The 20,488-nt window shown below is 37.7% G+C and overlaps 1 protein-coding gene across 2 annotated transcripts in view; it reads left to right on the top strand.

Moving 5' to 3' along the window:
• Positions 1-5,646: 5,646 nt before the first annotated feature.
• BTAF1 (B-TFIID TATA-box binding protein associated factor 1) overlaps positions 5,647-20,488 on the top strand; it is a 100,977-nt gene continuing 86,135 nt past the window's right edge. The window contains exons 1-2 of one of the 2 annotated variants that reach the window (XM_012454768.2): positions 5,647-5,968; positions 16,893-17,016. In XM_012454768.2, coding sequence (XP_012310191.1) covers positions 5,955-5,968; positions 16,893-17,016 — 138 coding nt within the window. In that variant the 5' untranslated portion in view covers positions 5,647-5,954. Of the gene's footprint in view, positions 5,969-16,892; positions 17,017-17,998; positions 18,093-20,488 lie in introns of those variants that run through there. The other variant, XM_012454769.3, reaches the window with a different exon arrangement.

Below are 20,488 nucleotides of genomic sequence, written 5' to 3'. Positions count from 1 at the left end.
GTTGACCAGGATGGTCTCGATCTCTTGACCTCGTGATCCACCCACCTCGGCCTCCCAAAGTGCTGGGATTACAGGTTTGAGCCACCGCGCCCGGCCACATCTTGCTTTTTTTAACTCAACTTACGATTTAGAATTTTGGCCATATTGATACCTACAGATTTAGTTTATTCACTTTACTGCCATTGGGTATTATTAGATGACTCAATTACTTTTCATTTATTCATTACTCTACAGATAGAAATTTCTATTATTTCCAGGTTTTCCAGATGATAAACAGAGTTGTAGTGAACAGATTTGTAGAGATGTTCTTATGTACAATCTCGTGCATCCCTAGATCAGTGATCTGTGTATTTCTGAGGATAGCTTAAAACTTTTAAAGAAATATATAGGCCTAAATTGTTTTGTTTGTTTGCTTTTAAGAATGAATTTCTAGATCCTCAACCTCCTCATTTCTCTTAACTGTAGCCCTGAGTATAGTATTATGCTTGCGATACTATGTTGGTTATGCTTTTCCACCTCCTTTCACAATTGCCTTTCTCCCACTTGACTACAGAAAGGCATAGTTCTCATCCATACCAAACCTCATTTGATATTTCATACATAAAAATTAATGTATATGCTTTTTTATGTTGTTTTTATTTTTTCTATTTAACCTGTTAACCCATCTAAAATTTATGTTTGTATTTAGCCTGAGGTGACAATATAACTAGTGATCCAATAATGTTGATGTAAAAGTCTAAGTAATTTAACTGGATAATCTATACTTTTTGGTCATATGAAAGTCTCTTTGATCATGTGAAAAGTATAAAATTAGAGCAAATTATATGGTTTGAATCTGTGCCCCCACCCAAATTTTACGTCAAATTGTAATCCCCATTGTTGGAGGTGGGGCTTGGCAGGAGGTGATTGGATCATGGGGGTGGATCTCTCATAAATGGCTTAGCACCATCCTTTTGATGCTGTCCTCACAATAGTGAGTTTTCATGAAATCTGGTTGTTTGGATGTGTGTAGCACCTCCCCTTTTTGCTCTCTGTCTTGCCCCTGCTCCTACCACGTAAGGGGCTTCACTCCCACTTTGCCTTCCACCACGACTGTAAGTTTCCTGAGGCCTCCTCAGAAACTAAGCAGATGCAAGCAAGCATCATGCTTCCTGTACAACCTACAGAACCATGAGCCAATTAAACCTCTTTTCCTTATAAATTCCCAGTCTCAGGTATTTCTTTATAGCAAAAGGGACCAGTACAGGAACTATCACACTACTATCTTCCCAGAATCCCCTGTAGTTGTAGTGGATATGTGACATAGTTCTGGCCAATGAGATGTAAGTACAAGTCTGCTAAGAATTGATAGGAATATTTTTGCTCTCTTGAGGTAGACATAATCTCTTATTCCTTCCTTTTCCTTCTTCTCCCTGGATTTGAGATGCCAGAGGTGAAGCAGCCATCTTTCTAGCTCTCTCAGTAAATCTCTGTTTCTCAGGGAAAGCTGACTCCTTGGTGGTTTAAGGACAATTCCATCTCCATTGCCAATGGATGGTTTAGTTATGGATATGATCCAACTCTACACACTTTGAGAAGTTTACTGTCAGCTTCTGAGAGAGTTATTCTCAGCTCTTAAAAGAGACACATGGAGGCCAGGCATGGTGGCACACACTTGTAGTCCCAGCTACTCAGGAGGCTGAGGTAGGATGATCCACTTGAGCCCAGGAGGATGAGACTGCAGTGATCTATGACTGCACTCCAGCCTGGGTGACGAGGGAAATACTGTCTCTAAAAAATACATATAAATAATGATACAAATAAAATAAAGAGATAATGAAAAGCCAGTCTTCCTCCCCCTTCTCTTGGATGTTTTCCTTATGCAACATGCAAGTTTTACAGTTTAGCGTGTTCAAGTTTATCTATTGTCTTTCCTTAATGTTAAAAATACCATTTTGTGCATTAAGAAATCCTTTCCTACCCTGAGGTCAAAATATTCTTCAATCTAGCCTCCTAGTAGTTTTAAAGTTCTGTTTTACAGTTTTAGATCCTTAATACATCTGAGATATATTTTGGCATATGGTATCAACTAGGGATTTGATTTCTTCTTCCATATAAAGAGCTGATTGTCCAACATTCTTTGTTCAACACTATATTGAACTGGACAACATAGTGAGACCCTGTCTAAAAAAGATTTTTTTTTAATTAGCTAGGCATGGTAGTGAGTGTCTGTAGTCCCAACTACTTGGGAAGTCAGGGTGGGAGGATTGTTTGAGCCCAGTTTGAGGCTGCAGTAAGCCATAATTGTGCCACAGCACTCCAGCCAAGGTGACAGTGAAACGGTCTCAAAATAGTAACTATAATAATAAATAATAATAGTTAATATTTATTTAATAGTCTTTTTTTTTCATTGAATCATGGTCTCCCTCTGTCACTCAGGCTAGAGTCCAGTAGCATGATCATGGCTTACCGCTACCTCGAGTTCCTGGGCTTAAGGAATCCTCCCGCCTCAGCCTCCTGAGTAGCTGATATTATAGGCACATGCCACCAACATCTGGCTAATTAAAAAAAAAAAATTTTTTTTTTTTTTTTTTCGTAGAGATGAGGTCTCCCTATATTGCCCAGGTCAGTCTCAAACTCCTGGGCTCAAGCGATCCTCCCACATCAGCCTCCCAATGTGCTGGGATGACAGGCATGAACTACCATGTCTGGCTAATACTTAGTATTTTCTAAGTGTATCATGTATGAACTCATTTAATCCTTATGACAATTCTATAAGTACAGGTTCAGAATCTGTTATTTACAATTCTGAAATTGAAAAAGGTCTGAAACCCACACTTTTTAAAACTCACCTATAATCCCAGCTATTCATGAGGCTGAGATGGGAAGATTGCTTGAGCCCAGGAGTTCAAGACCAGTCTGGGCAGCAAGATGCCATCTCAAAAAATATATATTTGGCAGCAAATCCTTGCCTGAACTGGTATATACCTATCTATAGTCTTTTACTTATTCCTCTTAGTATGATTAGTCATACATTTTGCTGCAGCTCTATAAATATATTTGATTATAGAGTACTGCCCTAGAAGCTGTTGGGGTGTTGCATAATACAAGGTATATTCATTGGACTACTTTTCAAAACCTAAAGAATTCTTGACTCAGAAAACCAGCTGGCAGGGGTGATGAACTGGTACAGACAAGGGTAGTGAACTGGTAATATTATTATCCTCATTTCACAGCTGAAGAAATTGAGACTAGAAGTCATCATTTATTCAAGGTTACATTGTTAACAAAAACAATAAGCAATGTAGTTAATAATATTTTTGAGGGCTTCTTGTGGAAGTCATTTAGTTAAATGTTTTATGTGTATTAATTTAATCATCATCACAACCCTAGGAGTACTATTATTATCCTCATTTCCCAGATGAAGCTTAGAGAGACTCTAAAATTCTCCTGGAGATGCAGCAATTAAGTGTGGTGAGAAAGGATTTAAAAACAAGTCAGTCCAATATCAATATATTTTATTATTACACTATGCTTTACAAATCTACATCATCATCCTTTAGACTAGATATCCAATTATCTGATATTAACAAGATTTAAAAAAAAACTCAGAACATTTTACTCACTTGCTTAAAACTCTGTGACTTTCTACTACATATAAAGTCCAAATTCCTTATGATGACCCCTTTCTACTTCTCCCATCTCATTTCTCAAGAGTAGACTTCTCTTAGGCCTTTGCACTAGGTATGTCCTCTTCCTGGAAGGCTCCCAGATCATCACACATTTAGCTACTTCTTGTCATTTAGGGCTCAGATTAAGCTAACCCTGTTTTCCCCTGATTTATCCAGTAAGAGTAGGTCTTTAATCACATCATCAATCTCATCATTCTTTTTACCTAATACATAAATATATCTTCAATGTTTATCTATTTATTTTCTTTTTCCTTTCATTTGAATATGAATTCAACCAGAGTGGGCACCTTGTCTGTTCTGGTTTCTTCAGAAGTTCCAGTCTCTCATATGGCAGGTGCTTAATTTTGGCTAAATAAATGAATGTTGTACACAATCAGTAAGAAGTATCTGCTAATTATTGAATGGTGGGAGATAAACTGAGGAGGCAGGTAGGTGACTAAAGTGAAAATGTAAAGACACCTAGAATGTCAACTTGATTTGATTTTAATAGTATAAACACCACCAAGCAGAGTTTCTGATACAGAGATGGCAAACATTGTTGAATGACTGGACAACAAATATTATTACTACCTTGGATCTTGAAGCAAATTACTTAACCTTTCTGAGCTCAGTTTCCTTGTCTGCGATGATTAAAACTAACTTTACAGGGTTTCCCTACAAATTACATGTGATAATACATGTCATGTGCCCAGCACACAGCAGGTACCTGTTAGTTTCTCTCTTTACATACAAATATACTACTTTAAGGTCTACAAAGTTATTGTAAGCTCTTCTAGATTCACGACCTCATTTTATTCCCACAATCTTCTGCAATACTGCTCATTAGCCTCATTTTACAGATGAAAAACAGACTCAAGGATTGAGACACAGCCTCTACAGGTAATAAGAAGCCAATGGACGTGCTTTATAAGCATAGGAGCAGCATGATAAAAGCATTTTTTTTTTTTTGAAGATTAATCTGTTGGTGGCCTATAAAAAGGACTGAATTGAAAATTGGAGAAATATTATTTTGACTACTAGCATAAAAATCAAGTTTAAGGGCCCGGCGCAGTGGCTCACACCTGTAATCCTAGCACTTTGGGAGGCAGAGACAGGAGGATCATTTGAGGCCAGGAGCTGGAGACCAGCCTAGCCAACATGGCGAAACCCTGTCTCTACTAAAAAAATACAAAAAATTGGCAGGGTGTGGTGGCGCGTGCCTGTAATCCCAGCTACTTGGGAGGTTGAGGCACATTTAGAATTGCTTGAACCCAGGAAGCAGAGGTTGCAGTGAGCCGAGATCGTGCCGCTGCACTCCAGCCTGGGCAACAGAGCAAAACTCTATTTCAAAGGAAAAAAAAAAAACAAGTTTAAGATGATAAGGGCCTGCACCAGGTAGAAGTGTTTAAAAGTCTAATGAACTTAAAACTATTGAAAAGCCAAAAAAGCCCCCCAAAAAGAACAAAAATTTAAAAACGTTGAGTTTTCAAATCTAGCTGAGAAAATAATAGTATGAACAACATAAACAATTGAGAAATCCAACTTGGGAAAATCGTTGGTCAAAAGACCTTCTCTCCAGTACCTATGCAGAACTTCTGGCAAATAATGGCAAACATCTAAGCCATTTCTTCAGCGTCATAGCAGATTTTTCTTTCGTTCACTCCGCCCACTGGCTTCACCACCTGAACAAGAGCATCTTAATTAAGGGCCTTCTGATCTTGCTTCCCTAGAAGCAGTTTGGTGGGAAGGAGACTGGTTGGTATGGAATTAGAAATCAAGGTTTTTAAGTCCCAGGACTTTGGCTAAATCGGCTTCTTCCTTCTCTGTCAAATAAAGGGACCCTTATTTCACCTACTTCCCTAGTTTTAAGACTGGAGATCCTCTCCATATCAGTACAAAGCGCTTTTATTTAGGCGCGTGTCACCAAACAGAAGACGCTCACGCAGAGCGGAGCCCCTGGCGGTGAGCTTACGTCACGTCCGGCGCGCTGACGCTCAGTTCTGCGTGCCGACGCCTGCGTCAGCAAAGAGCGGAGCTTGGGGTACCCGGTTTGAAGTCGTGCGGGTCGGAGGACTGCCGCCTCCGCTACGGTCTTGGACCCCCTGCTCCCTGGCTGCTGCGGGGACGAGCTCGGGTAGGCGGCAGGGCAGATGCTCGAGGGCCTGCGCTGGAACTCCCCGCGCCGCAGCGGCCGCTCCCTTGTGCTCCGCGGCCTGGACCTTCACCGCTCCGCTCACTGGAAACTAGCGCCTCAGCTGCGCGGCGCGTAGGTCGCAGGGAGCTCCGAACCGCCGGCGCCCGGCCATGGCGGTCTCCAGGTGGGTCTTGCTTCTGACGAGCGAACGGGAAGGCCGCTCAGGCAAGGCACGGTCTCCTCTCAGCGCCCTCACTCGTAGAGAGGAGCGGTTCTCATTGTCACTGGGCTCCGGCGCTTTCTTCAGTAGACTTCGGAGTTCGCCCCGTGGTCGGCGGGGGTTTGGGCTCGGGCTACCCTTGGGTAAATCGGCTCAAGAATGCCCTTTTTCTTGTTAAATAGACCCCTTGGCACGTTAGAGCTGGTTTTTCTCTCCTCATCATGTTTCTGTTCTCTGGTTTCTCTTCCCTCTTTCGGTTCTAGGAGAGTAAGTCTCTTATCTTTCTGTGTATTCTAAGGCTGGTCCCTAACCTCCATTTCATGGGAAAACTTGGTAGTTACTGTGGATTGAGGGGAAACCTGAATTACTTTTATCTAAGAGACCGTCTAATTGTGTTAACAATTTTAATTTACGTTTTAGGGGCATGTTCTTTCCTGAGGTATTTTTAAAAATTAAGTATAATTTCTCCTTTTGTTTGGCAGTAAATATTCCAACGTCAGCGTTGTAACCTTAAGCAAATTATCGTATTAGCATCATCTTCCTTAGCTAAGGGGTGAAAGATGAATCACAAATCTTGTATTCTTTGGAAATACTGCCTGTCAACAGGAAAGCCCAGGAAAACGATAGAAAAACTAATAAGACATTTATTTGTATAGCTATAGGAGAAACATTCTTCTTTCCTCCAGTATGATAGAATGGTTGGAAAACTTCTGTAAGCGGATTTTGGTGGCCCTATGTACATGTAATTAAGGGATAGTTCCTCAGTGATAGTGATGGGGTGGATTCACCAAGTTCTTTATAGAGTTGATATGGTAACTTTTAATGAGAATTGGGTTCTTCTGTCACATAGACTGCAGGAATAAATGATGAAAACAAATAGTTAACTGATCGCATTCTTTGAGAATATTAAGTGCGCAAGTTTTAATCTGTTTTGCAAGGGAAAGGATAACCCATTACTTACAGATTCCCTAGATGACTGATGAAACTGTGTGTGGGAGAAGCCCATGAGAGTTGGGTGAAGGGGGTTGCTAGGTACCTGTAATATGGGGCATCTGATTTTTATTTTATAGATTAATCTATTTAATATGAGGAAATTTTTTTTTTAACAAAACATCCTTAAGAGAATACAAGTGACATTTTATATTTTTGCAGATATAGAAAGGTATATGTATAGAAAGGTATATTTTCTCATTTATTTATTTGTCTATTTATTTGAGACGGAATCTAGCTCTGTCACCCAGGCTGGAGTGCAGTGGTACAATCTCGGCTCACTGCAACCTCCACCTCCCGGTGTCAAGCGATTCTCCTGCCTCAGCCTCCCTAGTAGCTGGGATTATAGGTGCCCGCCACCATATCCAGCTAATTTTTTAAAATTTTTATTTTATTTTATTTTTGGTAGACATGGGGTTTCACCATGTTGGCCAGGCTGGTCTCAAACTCCTGAACTTGTGATCCACCCACCTCTGCCTCCCAAAGTGCTAGGATTGCCACCAAGCCAGGCCATATCTTCTAATTTGTTACCTCCTGTATAAATACATGAATATATACATTGTAAATGCATTGATATATAAACTTAATATAACATTTATCATGTAATACAGTGTTTAAGGAGATGAGTACTTCCTTTCTTAGAGCAAGCTGTGTATTTTCACAGGATTGGATGTACCTTTATAAAGACAAAATTAAAGTGTTTAAAAAGAACCTAATCTTCGTGTAACACTAATCTCTTTACAGAAGTTTAGGACACTGAATATTTCTAAATGACTGAGTGGGTTTTGAAGGCACTGTCTTTTGTTCCGAATATTGTGTTTCAAAGAGTAGCACTCTTTTTCTGTAGATTTTTTTTCCTTGTTCACTTTTTAAAAAGCCTGTCATGTTTTTATGAAAGAGCTATTTCTGTGCTTAGTTTCCTTGGGCTTGCTAGTAAGCCCAAGGAAAACATTTTGAGACACTTTGTGTGTTTTGGGAGTAGTGTCAATTCTTGACTTTTTCATCTGTGGATTTCTTTGAATGGCAAGTTTTAGTTTCAAGCTGGCCTTCTCCATGCATGAAGCACAGTTCCTTGCTAACGAAACTTCCTTTCTCTCCTGTTGGTGTATGCTTGTGGAATGCAGACTCATTTTAATACTATTTTATGTAAAATAGGTGGAAAATAGTCCAGGAGTTAAAAATCATCTGGCAAAATCAAATCTAAAGTACTTTTTGCACTGTTCATTTCATATGCATAACTGAAGAGAAACTATAATATTTTTAGGACATTTCCAGCAGAATTTCCAACAGATGGGAAATAGTAAATTATTACCATTATTCCCTCATCAAGAAATTTGAGACTGGGCAAGGTGGCTCATGCCTGTAATCCAGTTTGGGATTATACTCTGCCCCAGGTTGAGGGAGGCTGAGGCAGGAGAATCACTTGAAACCCGGAGGTGGAGGTTTCAGTGAGCCAAGATCCTACCACTGCACTCCAGCCTGGGTGACAGAGTAAGAATCTGTCTCAAAAAAAAAAAAAAAAAAAAAGAAATTTGAGAATATTCTTTGACTTCCCTTTTCCTCCCTCTCACCATGTCCAGCCAGTTACCAAATCCAATCCTGTCTATTCTACCTTTCTAATCGTTCTACAGCTGATCTTTTTTCTTCCTATACCAGTTACCACAATCCTAGAACATGCCACGATCTCTAGTCCAAGACACCTTTATAGAGACACTTCCCTTTTGTAACTATAAAGCTACATCTAATGTTTTGAAAATAGACAGTCAACCCTAGGAAAGGAAGTACTCTTCGCCTTAAAAATTGTATCACCTGATAAATCTCATATTAAGTTTATGTATCAATGTATTTGGTATTTGGACTAGACATTTTTAGTCCAAGACAGAAACCTCTCTCCTTTTTCTGCCTTCCATGGCATCTCATTCCAGTCTATTCTTTACTTCAGTCATATTATTTACTAATTTGCAAATTGGAACGTGAACATGGTCATTTTTCTGATTAGTACCCTTTAGTTGTTTCCTATTGCCTTAGGATAAAGTCCACATTCCCAAACAAACATTTTACTAGATCCTTTGTGATCTGGTTCCTGCATCACCTTTTTAGTTTCATCTTGTGTCAAGTTCCTTGGACTTCCCCTTCACTTTGTCTCTCCTATCCTCCACCCTCCCCAGAATTCATTTTCTTACCCCTTACTCTTTATCTTTGGAACACTTCTTAGCCCCATCTCAAGTACAGCTAGTTCTGACCTTAGTTTTTTGATCTAAGCATACATACCACTTTGTTTAGGAAGTCTTCTCTGGTTTTACTTCATCTGAGCTGTTTGCACCCATACATACCCCTGTCAGTCATAATATTTATGTTTGTAATTGATTAATTGTTCTCTTGCTGGATTAACATAAACTCTGTGAAAGAAGGAAATGTGTCTTTGATTTTTCCATCCTCAAATACCTGGGTCCTAGTGGGTATTCAGTACATTTTAAAAAAAATGAATGAGTGATTTTGCTTCTTGCTTTAATACCTTTCATGATTTTACTGTAATTTGTATTTCCAGTGTTTTTCAGTGAGTGCTTTTGAGTTTAACTACCTTTTATTTTTGCAGGAAGGAAAACTTTCACTATAACTTTGAATATTGGCCATTTTCTAATTTTAAAAATAATCAATATTTTTTGCTTTCTAAAGTTATCGCCACAGGAAGGAAATTATAATTTTTTTAAAGTTTATAATATAGTAAATTCTGTGATAGCATGGCCATTTATAATACAAATTGGATATGATGTATTTTGTGTGGTCAGATTTTTTAGACCCTGCTTAATATGCTTGGTTTTACTGTACTTTGAATTGTAAGAATGTGGCAGATTATGAAATCCCTGGCCAACTCTTGATCTGTAGGTGAGTTAAATCTTGCAAAAATAACTTTGTTACCCTGTAAAATTGCAAATACAATCATAGCATTTACAGTTCTCTGTAAAATGCAGTGAAATATCGCTGGAAAATGTATGACTCTTTTAGATCCTTAGCAAAAGACCCAAAATACAAATGTAGGAGTAGAGAACAATGTTGCCCTTAAGATGCAGATGCTGGAAAGTCAACTAGTCATTCACTAGCTACTTGACTTGCTTCCACAAAGTCAACCTCAGCAAAAAGCAAATTAGTGTATGTTACAGGCTTTCAGTGTTTCTTGTGAACAGTTTAAATCATATTTGTTATATCTTTGAATACCATTATTTTGCTTTATGAGTCTTTTTCTCAGAATCATCTGTTACTTAATTGGGGTTTTGCCACCAACAGTAAAAGCAACTTCAGATGGATTTCTTAGGCATATTCTTTTTTGTTGTTTGTTTGTTTGTTTGTTTTGGAGACGGGGTCTCACTCTGTCACCCAGGCTGGAAGGCTGGAGTGCAGTGGCACAGTCACGGGCTCAAGTGATCCCACTTCAGCTTCCCCAGTTGCTAGGTAGGACCTGAGATGCACACCACCATGCCTGGCTAATTTTTTTGTATTTTTTGTAGAAATGGGGTTTCATTATGTTGCCCAGGCTGATTGCAAACTCCTGGACTCCAACGATCCAGGTACCTTTGCTTCCACCAAAGTGCTGGGATTAAAGGCATGAGCCACCGTGCCTGGTTTAGGTTTATTCATTGGTGGGGAATCTGTAGCTCTGCTGGGAACCATGACTTAATAAAATTTTTTAAACAGCTTGTTTTGCTACGTTAGCCTGTTTATGCCACAATTAATGAAACTGATTATTGTACATTGGCTAATTAATAGGAACATAGTTTTTCCTTAAACATTTAGAGAAAGTTTCAAATATAGAGAGTTTTCCCTCAGCGATCTATGCTCTAAAGGTCAAGTCTAAAATGTCTAGATGGTACTTGTGATATGACTGTTTTAAAAGCCATACCTTAGATCTCTGACATATCTTTGCATTTGAAAATGTTACGGTGTTCAGAAAAGATTCAGAAAAAACAACACATCCTCTTATGGAAGAAATAAATTGCACATATAAGCAGAACTGTGCTTAATTTTGTTAATTTTCTCTTTACACTGTTGATACTTGAGTGCAACATTGTTTCAACAGGACTATTCTGTCAAAAGGTAGTTTGTTGATGTAGGGGATGTTCAGTGGATACTTTCTATGGACAGGAAAGCATTAATATAAAAAAATTTACCTTAATTATCAGTAAAGGACAACACAGGTTTGCTAGGCCTGTTCCTCTCTTACTGTTAATTTGTTTTTAATATATATATTTTAAATAGAGATGGGATCTCGCTGTGTTGGCCAGGGTGGTCTCAAACTCCTGCCTCAAGCATTCCTCCCACATTGGCCACCTAAATGCTGGGATTACAAGCATGAGCCACCTTGCCTGGCCCTTACTGTTAATTTCAATCCATTATAAGATGATAGAAGGGACTATTGTAAATTATAATTTATCAATTATCTCATACTTTAAAAAATTTAGAGCTAAAGAAACCAGAAACAAGTAGAAGAGGCATTATCAGAGCTTTTCCATTTCAATCCTTATGGTAAATTCCTCCCCATTTCTTTGGTTTATTTCTCAAATTACTTGTTTGAAGTATTTTTAAAAAAAATTTTTTAAATTGTGGTGACACACACACATAACAAAAAATAGACTATTTTAACCATTTAAAAATACACTTTAGAATGTATTATGTAGTTTACATATTAAAACATAATAAAACCACACATACTTACTTCTCTGCTAAAGAACCTAGATTAGTATGTTTTGTCATTAAGATAAAGTCATGCAAGAGGCTATAGGTTGTTCGATCAGCGATGGAGAGTAGAAAAAAATGTCTCGAAGGAAATAGCATAGCTTGGTTGAACATTTTTACCATTCTTCATTCATTTAACCAGTATTTACTGACTGCTTTCTATGTTATAGGTGCTAGAGGTATAGCTGAGAAAAAAAGTGTAGTCTCCATTCTCATGGAGTTTATGATCTGGTGTAGAGTGAGTTAACTTATCTAGCGTGCACCTGCCCTTACACCTGGCTTTGGTGTGGTTTCACATCTTCATATTGATTCTTAGTGTTCTGTGTGATATCTTTATGTTTAAAAGAACGTAACATTAACATAATTTCAAATTACCCACAACATGACCTAGAAAGTATATGTTTAAAAATGCTAATCTAGGGAATTTGTTGGAAGTTGTTTCTTTGACCATACTTTATTCCTTAATTATAATATGTGAGACTTAGTAGAGAGTACACACTGTGCACTGTACTAAGTTATGGCCATTATTCTCTTATTTTCTAACTAACACAAAAAAGTAAAAATTCAAATCATCTATATTTAAAATTTTACTGTACTTTTGCTACATATTAAAAAAAATAACAAAATGAATATTCTTGACTGATCATGCTTTTTTAGTTAAGGCCACAGAACCATCTTTGTGATGTATTCTGTCAGTTGACCTTCCCCAATTTATCAGAGAGGTTAAATTTATTTTAAAAATACCAGTGAGGTTTTCTCCATCCCCAGATGTTTTAGAGTGGAAATGCAGCAAGTATTTGTTTATTAACTGTGAAGTAGTAATCTAGGACATGTTTTATTGTTCAAAATGCATGACATTTCTTTCTATTTTTGTGGCTTTACTGTTACGAATTAACATAATGCAGACATCTGGAGAGGAGAGGGGTTAGATTGCAACTGCAAGCATAACCTCTACAAACTTCCATGCACTTTTTCCTTTTTCTAGGCACTGTTTAGACAAGTTGCCTGAAATCACAGGTTACATGAATCATGTCTTGTTTAGTGGTTTCTCGGAATTGACATCCAGATTGAAAATGGACCAGACTTCTTATTCTCAATACATTTATAACCAGTGGGTATTGTAAAATATAATTTTCTTATGATTTACTTATTATTCTATAGTCTTGTACCTTACTTGCAACTTGACATCTGTTACCTTTGTCTCCTCCATCTGTCTGTCTGTCCATCAGAGAATGAAGAATGTCATTTTTTCTTGCCTCATAGCTGGCTACCCTGAGGTAACAGGTCAGACTGCCCCCTTGTCACATCCTTGTCTGCTCATCTGTTTGTTCTTCCTTTTGTGTGATATCCAATCTGCTGTCCTGGAGAGAGGAATGGAGAACTATGAAAGGGGCTTTAAGTCAAGAGAACCAAAGAAGCATTTTTGTATCTCCATTCGTCTATTCAGGGAGGCAATTTTGGTTACCATCCAAGGTGGAAGAAGTGAGGATAAACAGGCTTGGAATGAATGAGAGAATGAGCTGATCTGCTACTCTCAGGGCATTTGGCTGGTGGGAGAGCAGAGGTGACATTACATGGCGATAAAAGGCTCTGCAAAAAGGAGAGGCAAGAGGGACTGTGTGGCTGTGGGACAGGATTAGCATTAGGTTAGAGAGGAGTCTTTGGGCAGGAGTTCTAAATGAAACTGGGTAATGGGACCAAAGGAAAGTTGAGGCAGAATGGAAATTATTGAAGGAATACAGTGCCTACTGCATGGCATTTTTCAGCTTGCTATTTGGGACAGGCATAACTGCCTTCTTCAGAATGCTGAAGTACTGCTGTGCTGATCTTTTCACTTACTGAAACATTACCATACCAACTTGTTTTTTATGTAATACTGCTATCCCAGATTAAGGATGTTTCTCAAAGGAAGCAGGGAAAACAAAGGTAATATAACATTTTTTCTTTCCTTAAAATTGGTTCTTAAACTTGCCCCCAAGAAACTTGAACTTTTGCTTAACTATAGTTTTAGTTACGGTAAATATCAACGACATAACAAATATTTGTATACTGTGCAAAGTGTAGTGCTAGACAAGAAGAATGATTGAAGGAGATGAAGCCTAATGAAGAAAATTAGACATGATGTGACAAATTAATGTAAGAGATGCCACAAAAAGTATAATAAAAAGTGGTTGTTCAAGATGAGAATTCATGTGGGTTTCATAAAAGGAAGTAATTTCTATTGCATAGTAGTTTGAAATGGTTTCAAGAAGATGAAGGACTTCAGCTGAATCTTGATGGATGGGAGCTAGCTGAAAAGTTGAACAAAGAGAAAATATTTTGTTTGTTTGCTGTAGCACATTTTATTCTCTTACAGAGAAGCAAGCTCAGGCATACCCAAAGCTCACCTCTAACAGTGCATCTGGTTAAATTCCAGATGATATACCCATATTCTCAGCTGTTCCTTCCCCCGACATTTCCCAGTTGCACACCTGGGGCCATTATATCTGCACACCTGCCTGCTGTTGCAGTGAGGCAGAGTATGTACCCACCACAACCCCAGTTGGTAACCAGTCTGGGGATCTGGCAGAAACTGGCCAGGAAACCACCCCCTCAAGGAGGAGTGAGCCACTGTAACCCTAGCTTGGAGGGGTGAGAGAGACATTCTGAGTGGAGGAAACAGTATAGGCAAAATTGTGGAAACCAAAAGTATCCACATTTGGGAGATACGTTTTGTTTTGGATTACTATCTGGTAGGTAAGTGTGAGCCATTGGAAGTTTTAGAGTCAGGTAGTGATTTAGTAAGAGGGGAGGGTGCTTTAGGAAGTTAATCTGGCAACAGGATGACAAGGCCACTGGGAGTGTGGCATTGGCACTCTCAGATGGCCTAGATTCGGGGAATATTTGTTCTGGATATAATGTAAACAAATAACAGTATTCAGTTTCCTCAGGGAGAAACTGATGAGAGTTGTGCAGCCAATGATTGAAAATCCATATTCTCCCAATATTAATATTAAGAGTAATAAGAATAGGAGGACTAAGGAAAGAAGTTTGGAGAACAGGGTAATATAATGTGCAACTTAGGAAGGAAGGTATTATAAGAATGGGGTGCTAGCTGGTCGCAGATGTCAAAGAAGAGTCAAGAAAAATTGGCCTTATAATAAAACTATTGGATTTGGAGCCTAAAAATTCACTGGTAACCCTCTGGTATTATATTTCAGTATAAAAAGATGAAACCTTGATTTATGTGGATTAAATTGTGTTTGATGAGGAAACGTTATTGTAAACACTTGTTCAAGATGCTTGGCAATAAAAAGAAAATGTTCTAGAGAATGGAGATCAAGCAGTTGCTTTTTTCGGTAGAGAGAGAGCTCTGCATATTGGAAGAAGGGAATGGATTAGTAACACTGATTTGAGATATTGGAGAAAGGATAATTGAAGGAGGATAGAAGGGGGATGGTATCAAGACAAAAGCTGGTCAAGAAACCATTTTTTTCCTTTTTTTTTTCCTTTCTTTGGTCCTACTATCTGTCTGATTCACTCTTCACCAATCCTATAGCAGAAACTAGTGAAGGAATGGGTAAAGGCAAGTGTTCAGATAGCCTTGAATGAGGAAAGAGAAATGTGTCAAAAAATGGCATATGTCTGTGCACAGTGTATGTATATGTATGAAGTAAATTAATTTTGGCATGTCTTTAGAAATTAACTGTTTTATTACTCTTTGTGTCACTAGCTTCATAGTTTGAGTTCTTAGATTTAAGACTTTAATCTATTTTGATTGATTGATTGATTGATTTTTAAGACAGAGCCTCACTCTGTCACCCAAACTGGAGCGCAGTGGTGCAATCTCAGGTCACTACAACCTCTGCTTCCCAGGTTCAGAAGCAGTTCTCCTGCCTCAGCCTCCCTAGTAGCTGGGACTACAGGTGGATGCCGCCACACCTGGGTGGTTTTTAGTGGAGACAGGTTTTCACCATGTTGGCCAGGCTGGTTTCAAATTCTTGACCTTCAGTGATCCTCCCAAAGTGCTGGGATTACAGGTGTGAGCCACCACACCCAGCTGAGTTTCCTTTCATTTTATTTCATGTATCACACTGCTGCCAGATTAATCTTCCTAAAGCATAGCTCCAGTTCCATTACTTTCTTGACCCAAGACCTTCATGGTTGCAAGTACATTCAAAGGTCTCCACAATAGGGTTCTAGCTACTTCTGTAGCTGTATCTGCCACTCTTCACTTAAGTGTACCCTGAATTACAACCAAGCTGTGTTATTCATTTCTGTAAATATAGTTTCCCTTCTCTTATTGTTGTGTTCTTGTTTTCCTTCTTCCTGATATTTCTTCTCCTTACCCTTTCACCACCTAATCTCCACCAGTGTTAAAATCCTTTTCTACCACTAAGATCCATCTCATATACCATTTATTTCATGAAATCTTTTCAGTATTACATAGTTGGGGATATAATACTTGCTTTTTTCTTTCACAATCCTCAGAGCACTTTATTCTTTTTTTCTGCCACATATCTTACTGTACTTACCTTACCTGCTCCCCTCAACCCCAATAGCAAGAGTAGAGATTAGGTATCTCTTGTAGTCCTAGCATAAGTCACTTTTTATTTTCGCAATTTTAAAAAAAGTATTATTTTAGTTGACACATAATTGTACATTATTATGGGGGGCAGTGTGATATTTTCATACACATATACAATGTAATGATCAAATCAAGGTAATTAGCATATTATTCACCTCAAACATTTATCATTTCTTTGTGTTGGGAACATTCAAAATGCCTCTCTTCTAACCATTTGAAAATATACAGTAAATTGTTGTTAACTCTAGTCACCCTACAGTGCCACAGAACACTAGAACTTGTTCCTTCCATTTAGCTGTAAATAGGTTAACTAGCCTTTCCCTATCTTCCCTGCCTCCTCCTACCCTTCCCAGCTGCTAGTAACCACTGTTCTGCTCTTGACTTCTATGAGATCAACTTTTTAGCTTCCATATATGAATGAGAATATGCAGTATTTATCTTTCTGTGCCTGGCTTATTTCACTTAACATAATGTCCTTCCGGCCCATCCATGTTAGTATGGGTCTTCATTCATAGCTTCTGCTCAATACATTTATTGACTCAAACTTATACATATGAGGAAAAACATTTCAGAATAACCATTGTATTTTTGTTATTTTAGGCTCGATCGCCTTTTTATTTTACTGGATACTGGCACTACTCCTGTTACAAGAAAAGCTGCTGCACAGCAACTCGGAGAAGTGGTGAAGCTTCATCCCCATGAACTAAATAATCTCCTGTCTAAAGTAAGAACTTTTTTTTTTCTTTTAGCATAATACAATTGTAGAGACTTATCTGTGGGTAGGAACACAAAAATAAAGGTAAACATCATCTTATTTATTAAACATTTTTGCCCCCCCTTTTTTTTTCCTGGTCACAAGGCTTAAACTTTTTAAAATTTATTTATTCAAGTTTAGTAGTTTAAGGGATTTGAGTATAGATCCTTTTGCCTGTGGCACAAATTTAAATCTGTCCCAATTTGGTAATGAACTAAGTTGTTAATCTGGTTTGTTAGTGGTCTAACTTGTTCTTAATGGCTAATAATTATATCATAGTTAGTAGTCTTCAAATGGATGAGTACTCATGGGCAATGATTGAAATACACGAGAAGCTAGAGTCTTATTAGTTATCAGCTGTTTGAAAATGGAGGCTTCTACTTTGGTGGATCAGTGTTTTCATAATTCTAGTCCATTTTCTTCCCTTAAGCAATTGCTGTATTTTTACTGAACTCTGTGTGCTTATTAAAGTGTGTGTATATGGTAGTAAGTGATAAATTCTACACATTTAATTTCCTGACATGCAAAGTAAAGCAGGAGTGCTTTGTGTAGGAGGAAGGGAGTTGGGGAGGTAAATAGAGGATATGGTAGAGGAGCAATATGATTGCCCAGATATTGGGAGCCCCAGGATATCGCTCTCCTTTCAGTCTGACCCCCTTCTTTCATTCCCATCTGTCCATCTCTGATGTGTATGAATGGGAGTTTTAAGCCCTTTCTCAACATACACGGATCTGTACTGTGTGGTTGCTATCCCAAGGACTGACAATGACTCTCTTTCCAACATAATTCCTGCTTAAATATTATCAGAACTTTCTAACTAGAATGTAGATGAAGAGACAGTGATTTGATACCTACAGTCTCCACATTCTTAGAATGAAGAAGGATGCATATTAGGCAGTATTTGTGTGTAAGGTGGAGACAGAGAGAGGCAACACATTTCTTCTCCTCAGCCCAAGGGAAGAAATGGAGGACTGAATGACCTGAAACTGGAAACAATGAACAGGCCCAATCTGTGCTGAACTGAGAAAAGTTTTCCAGCCTTCCAAGTGAGTTCTGGTCTTCTTAACTCAGACCTCAGCATATTGGCTACCATCATCAAATCATTACCAAAGAGGCAAAGTTTGTCTTTAGCACCGTCTCACCTTCTTTCCTCTTTTTTCTGCTCTCAGTGTTTTTCTGTTGCCCTTTGGTTTTGTTTCTTAAACAGCTTTATTGAAATATAATTTATATACCATAAGTTTCAATTTAGTGGTATTTAGTATATTACCATTGTGTACAGCAGCCATCACCATACTCTAATTTTAAAACATCACCACAAAAAGAAACCTTATACCTACCAGCAGTCACTCTTCATTACTCCTTCACTTATGCCCAGATCCTCGACAACCACTAAACTAACTTTGTAGGAAGATTTGCCTTGCCTGAACATTTTATGTAAAATGAATGTGTAATCTATTGCAATTAATTGGTTTCTTTTGCTCAAAATAATGTTTTTATATTGTAGCATGTATATTCATTTCTATTGCCAAATAATATTCGATTGTGTGGATATACATGGGTACATCTTACTCATTTTTCAGTTGATGAATATCTGGATTGTTTTCACTTTTTGGTTACTGTATTATGAAACATGCTGCTATGAAAATTTGTGTACAAAATTTTAGATGTTTGTTTTCATTCTCCAGAGTATATATATACCTGGGAGTAGAATTACTATACCATGTGGTAACTGTATGAGGACCTGCCAAACTATTTTCCAAAATGGTTCCACCATTTACATTTTTAACGGTAGTGTATGAGAACTCAGATTTCTCCACATCCTTGTCAGTACTTCTTCACTGACTTTTTGATTGTAGCCATCCTACTGGATGTGAAGGGGTTTGGATTTGCAGTTCCCTGATGACTGATGATGAGGCATATGTATTTATTTTTCATTTGTATATCTTGATCTTAGCCAAAAAGCAGAGAAGCAATACATTTGTATGTCTTCTTTGGAGAAATATCTGCTCAGATCCCTTGCCCATTTAAAAATTGGGTTATTTGTCGTTTTATTATGAGTTGTAAAAGGTCTTCGTATAGGATAGTTCTTCATATACAAGGTATCCAAACTATACGAAGGTATATGATTAGGAATTAGGTATATGATTTGGAAATATACTCTTCTATGAGCTTTTTACTTTCTTGAACATCACTTCTGCTTTTGGTGTCATATCTAAGAAACCATTCCCTAATCCAAGATGACAAAGATTTATCCCTAAGTTCTCATTTAAGGGTTTTATAGTTTTAGCTCCTATTTATGGGTTCTGTTGTCAATTTTTTAGCTACTTTTTGTATATGTTGTGAGGTAAATGTTCAACATCATTATTTTACATGTGACTTTCCAGTTATGCCACCACCATTTGTTGAAAAGACTATTACTTCTCTATTGAATTGTCAACACCTTTGTTGAAAATCAGTTGACCATAGACACATAGGTTATTTATGAACTCTTAATTCTCTTCCACTGATTTTTATGTCTGTCATTTTGCCAGTACCACACTGTCTATATTATTGTTGCTTTGTAGAAAGTTTTAAAGTCAAGAAGTGTATATTGCCAAGTGTGGTAGCACATGCCTGTAGGTACAGCGACTCAAGAGACTGAGTCAGAATTGCTGTGGCCAGGAGTTTGAGGCTGCAGTGTGCTATGATTGCACCTGTGATTAAGACACTGCATTTCAGCCTGGGTACCATAGAGACCCTGTTTCTAAAAAATAAAAAGAAGCGTGAGTCTACTAAATTTATTTTTTTCAAGATTGTTTTGGTAATTCTTAGTCCTTTGCATTTCCATATACATTTTAGGATCAGTTTGTTCATTTCTGCAAAAAAAAAACAAAAAAACCCAGCTGGGATTTTGATAGGAATTGTGTTGAATTGCTGGATTAATTTAGAGTATATTACTGTTGTAACAATCTTAAGTGTTTGAATCCATGAACACAAGGTGTCTATTTATTTAGATCTTTAATTGCTTCAACGATATTTTTAGTGTTGTAGCTTTAATTGTACAAGTCATGCACTGCTTCTGTTGAATTTATTCTTAAGTATTTTCTACATTCTGATGCTACTGTAAATGGGATGGTTTTCTTAATTTCATTTTCAGATTAAGGTGTGAAGATACAATTGATTTTGTGTATTGATCTTATATCTTTTTTTTTTTTGGCATTAAACATGACACTATTTACCAACTGAAATGATCTTATATCTTAGAACCATACTGAACTTGAGTTTTTGTAACTTTCAATTCTTCGTATTAAGTAATGGGACCTAATGAATAATATGTACTTTGCTTTTTAGTATGTTAAATGGCTATGTTATTTTTAAAATGTACTTAAACATTCTTTTATTACAAGTTTCTCTCTTTTTTTTTTTTGAGACTGAGTTTTGCTCTTGTTGCCCAGGTTGGAGT

The sequence above is a fragment of the Aotus nancymaae genome, unplaced genomic scaffold, assembly GCF_030222135.1.
Source record: "Aotus nancymaae isolate 86718 unplaced genomic scaffold, 86718_ANA_hifiasm-v0.15.2.pri h1tg000010l, whole genome shotgun sequence".
Classification (NCBI taxonomy): Eukaryota; Metazoa; Chordata; class Mammalia; order Primates; family Aotidae; genus Aotus; species Aotus nancymaae.
Note: the sequence above shows the minus strand (reverse complement) of the source record. Positions and strands in the feature narration are given on the sequence as shown.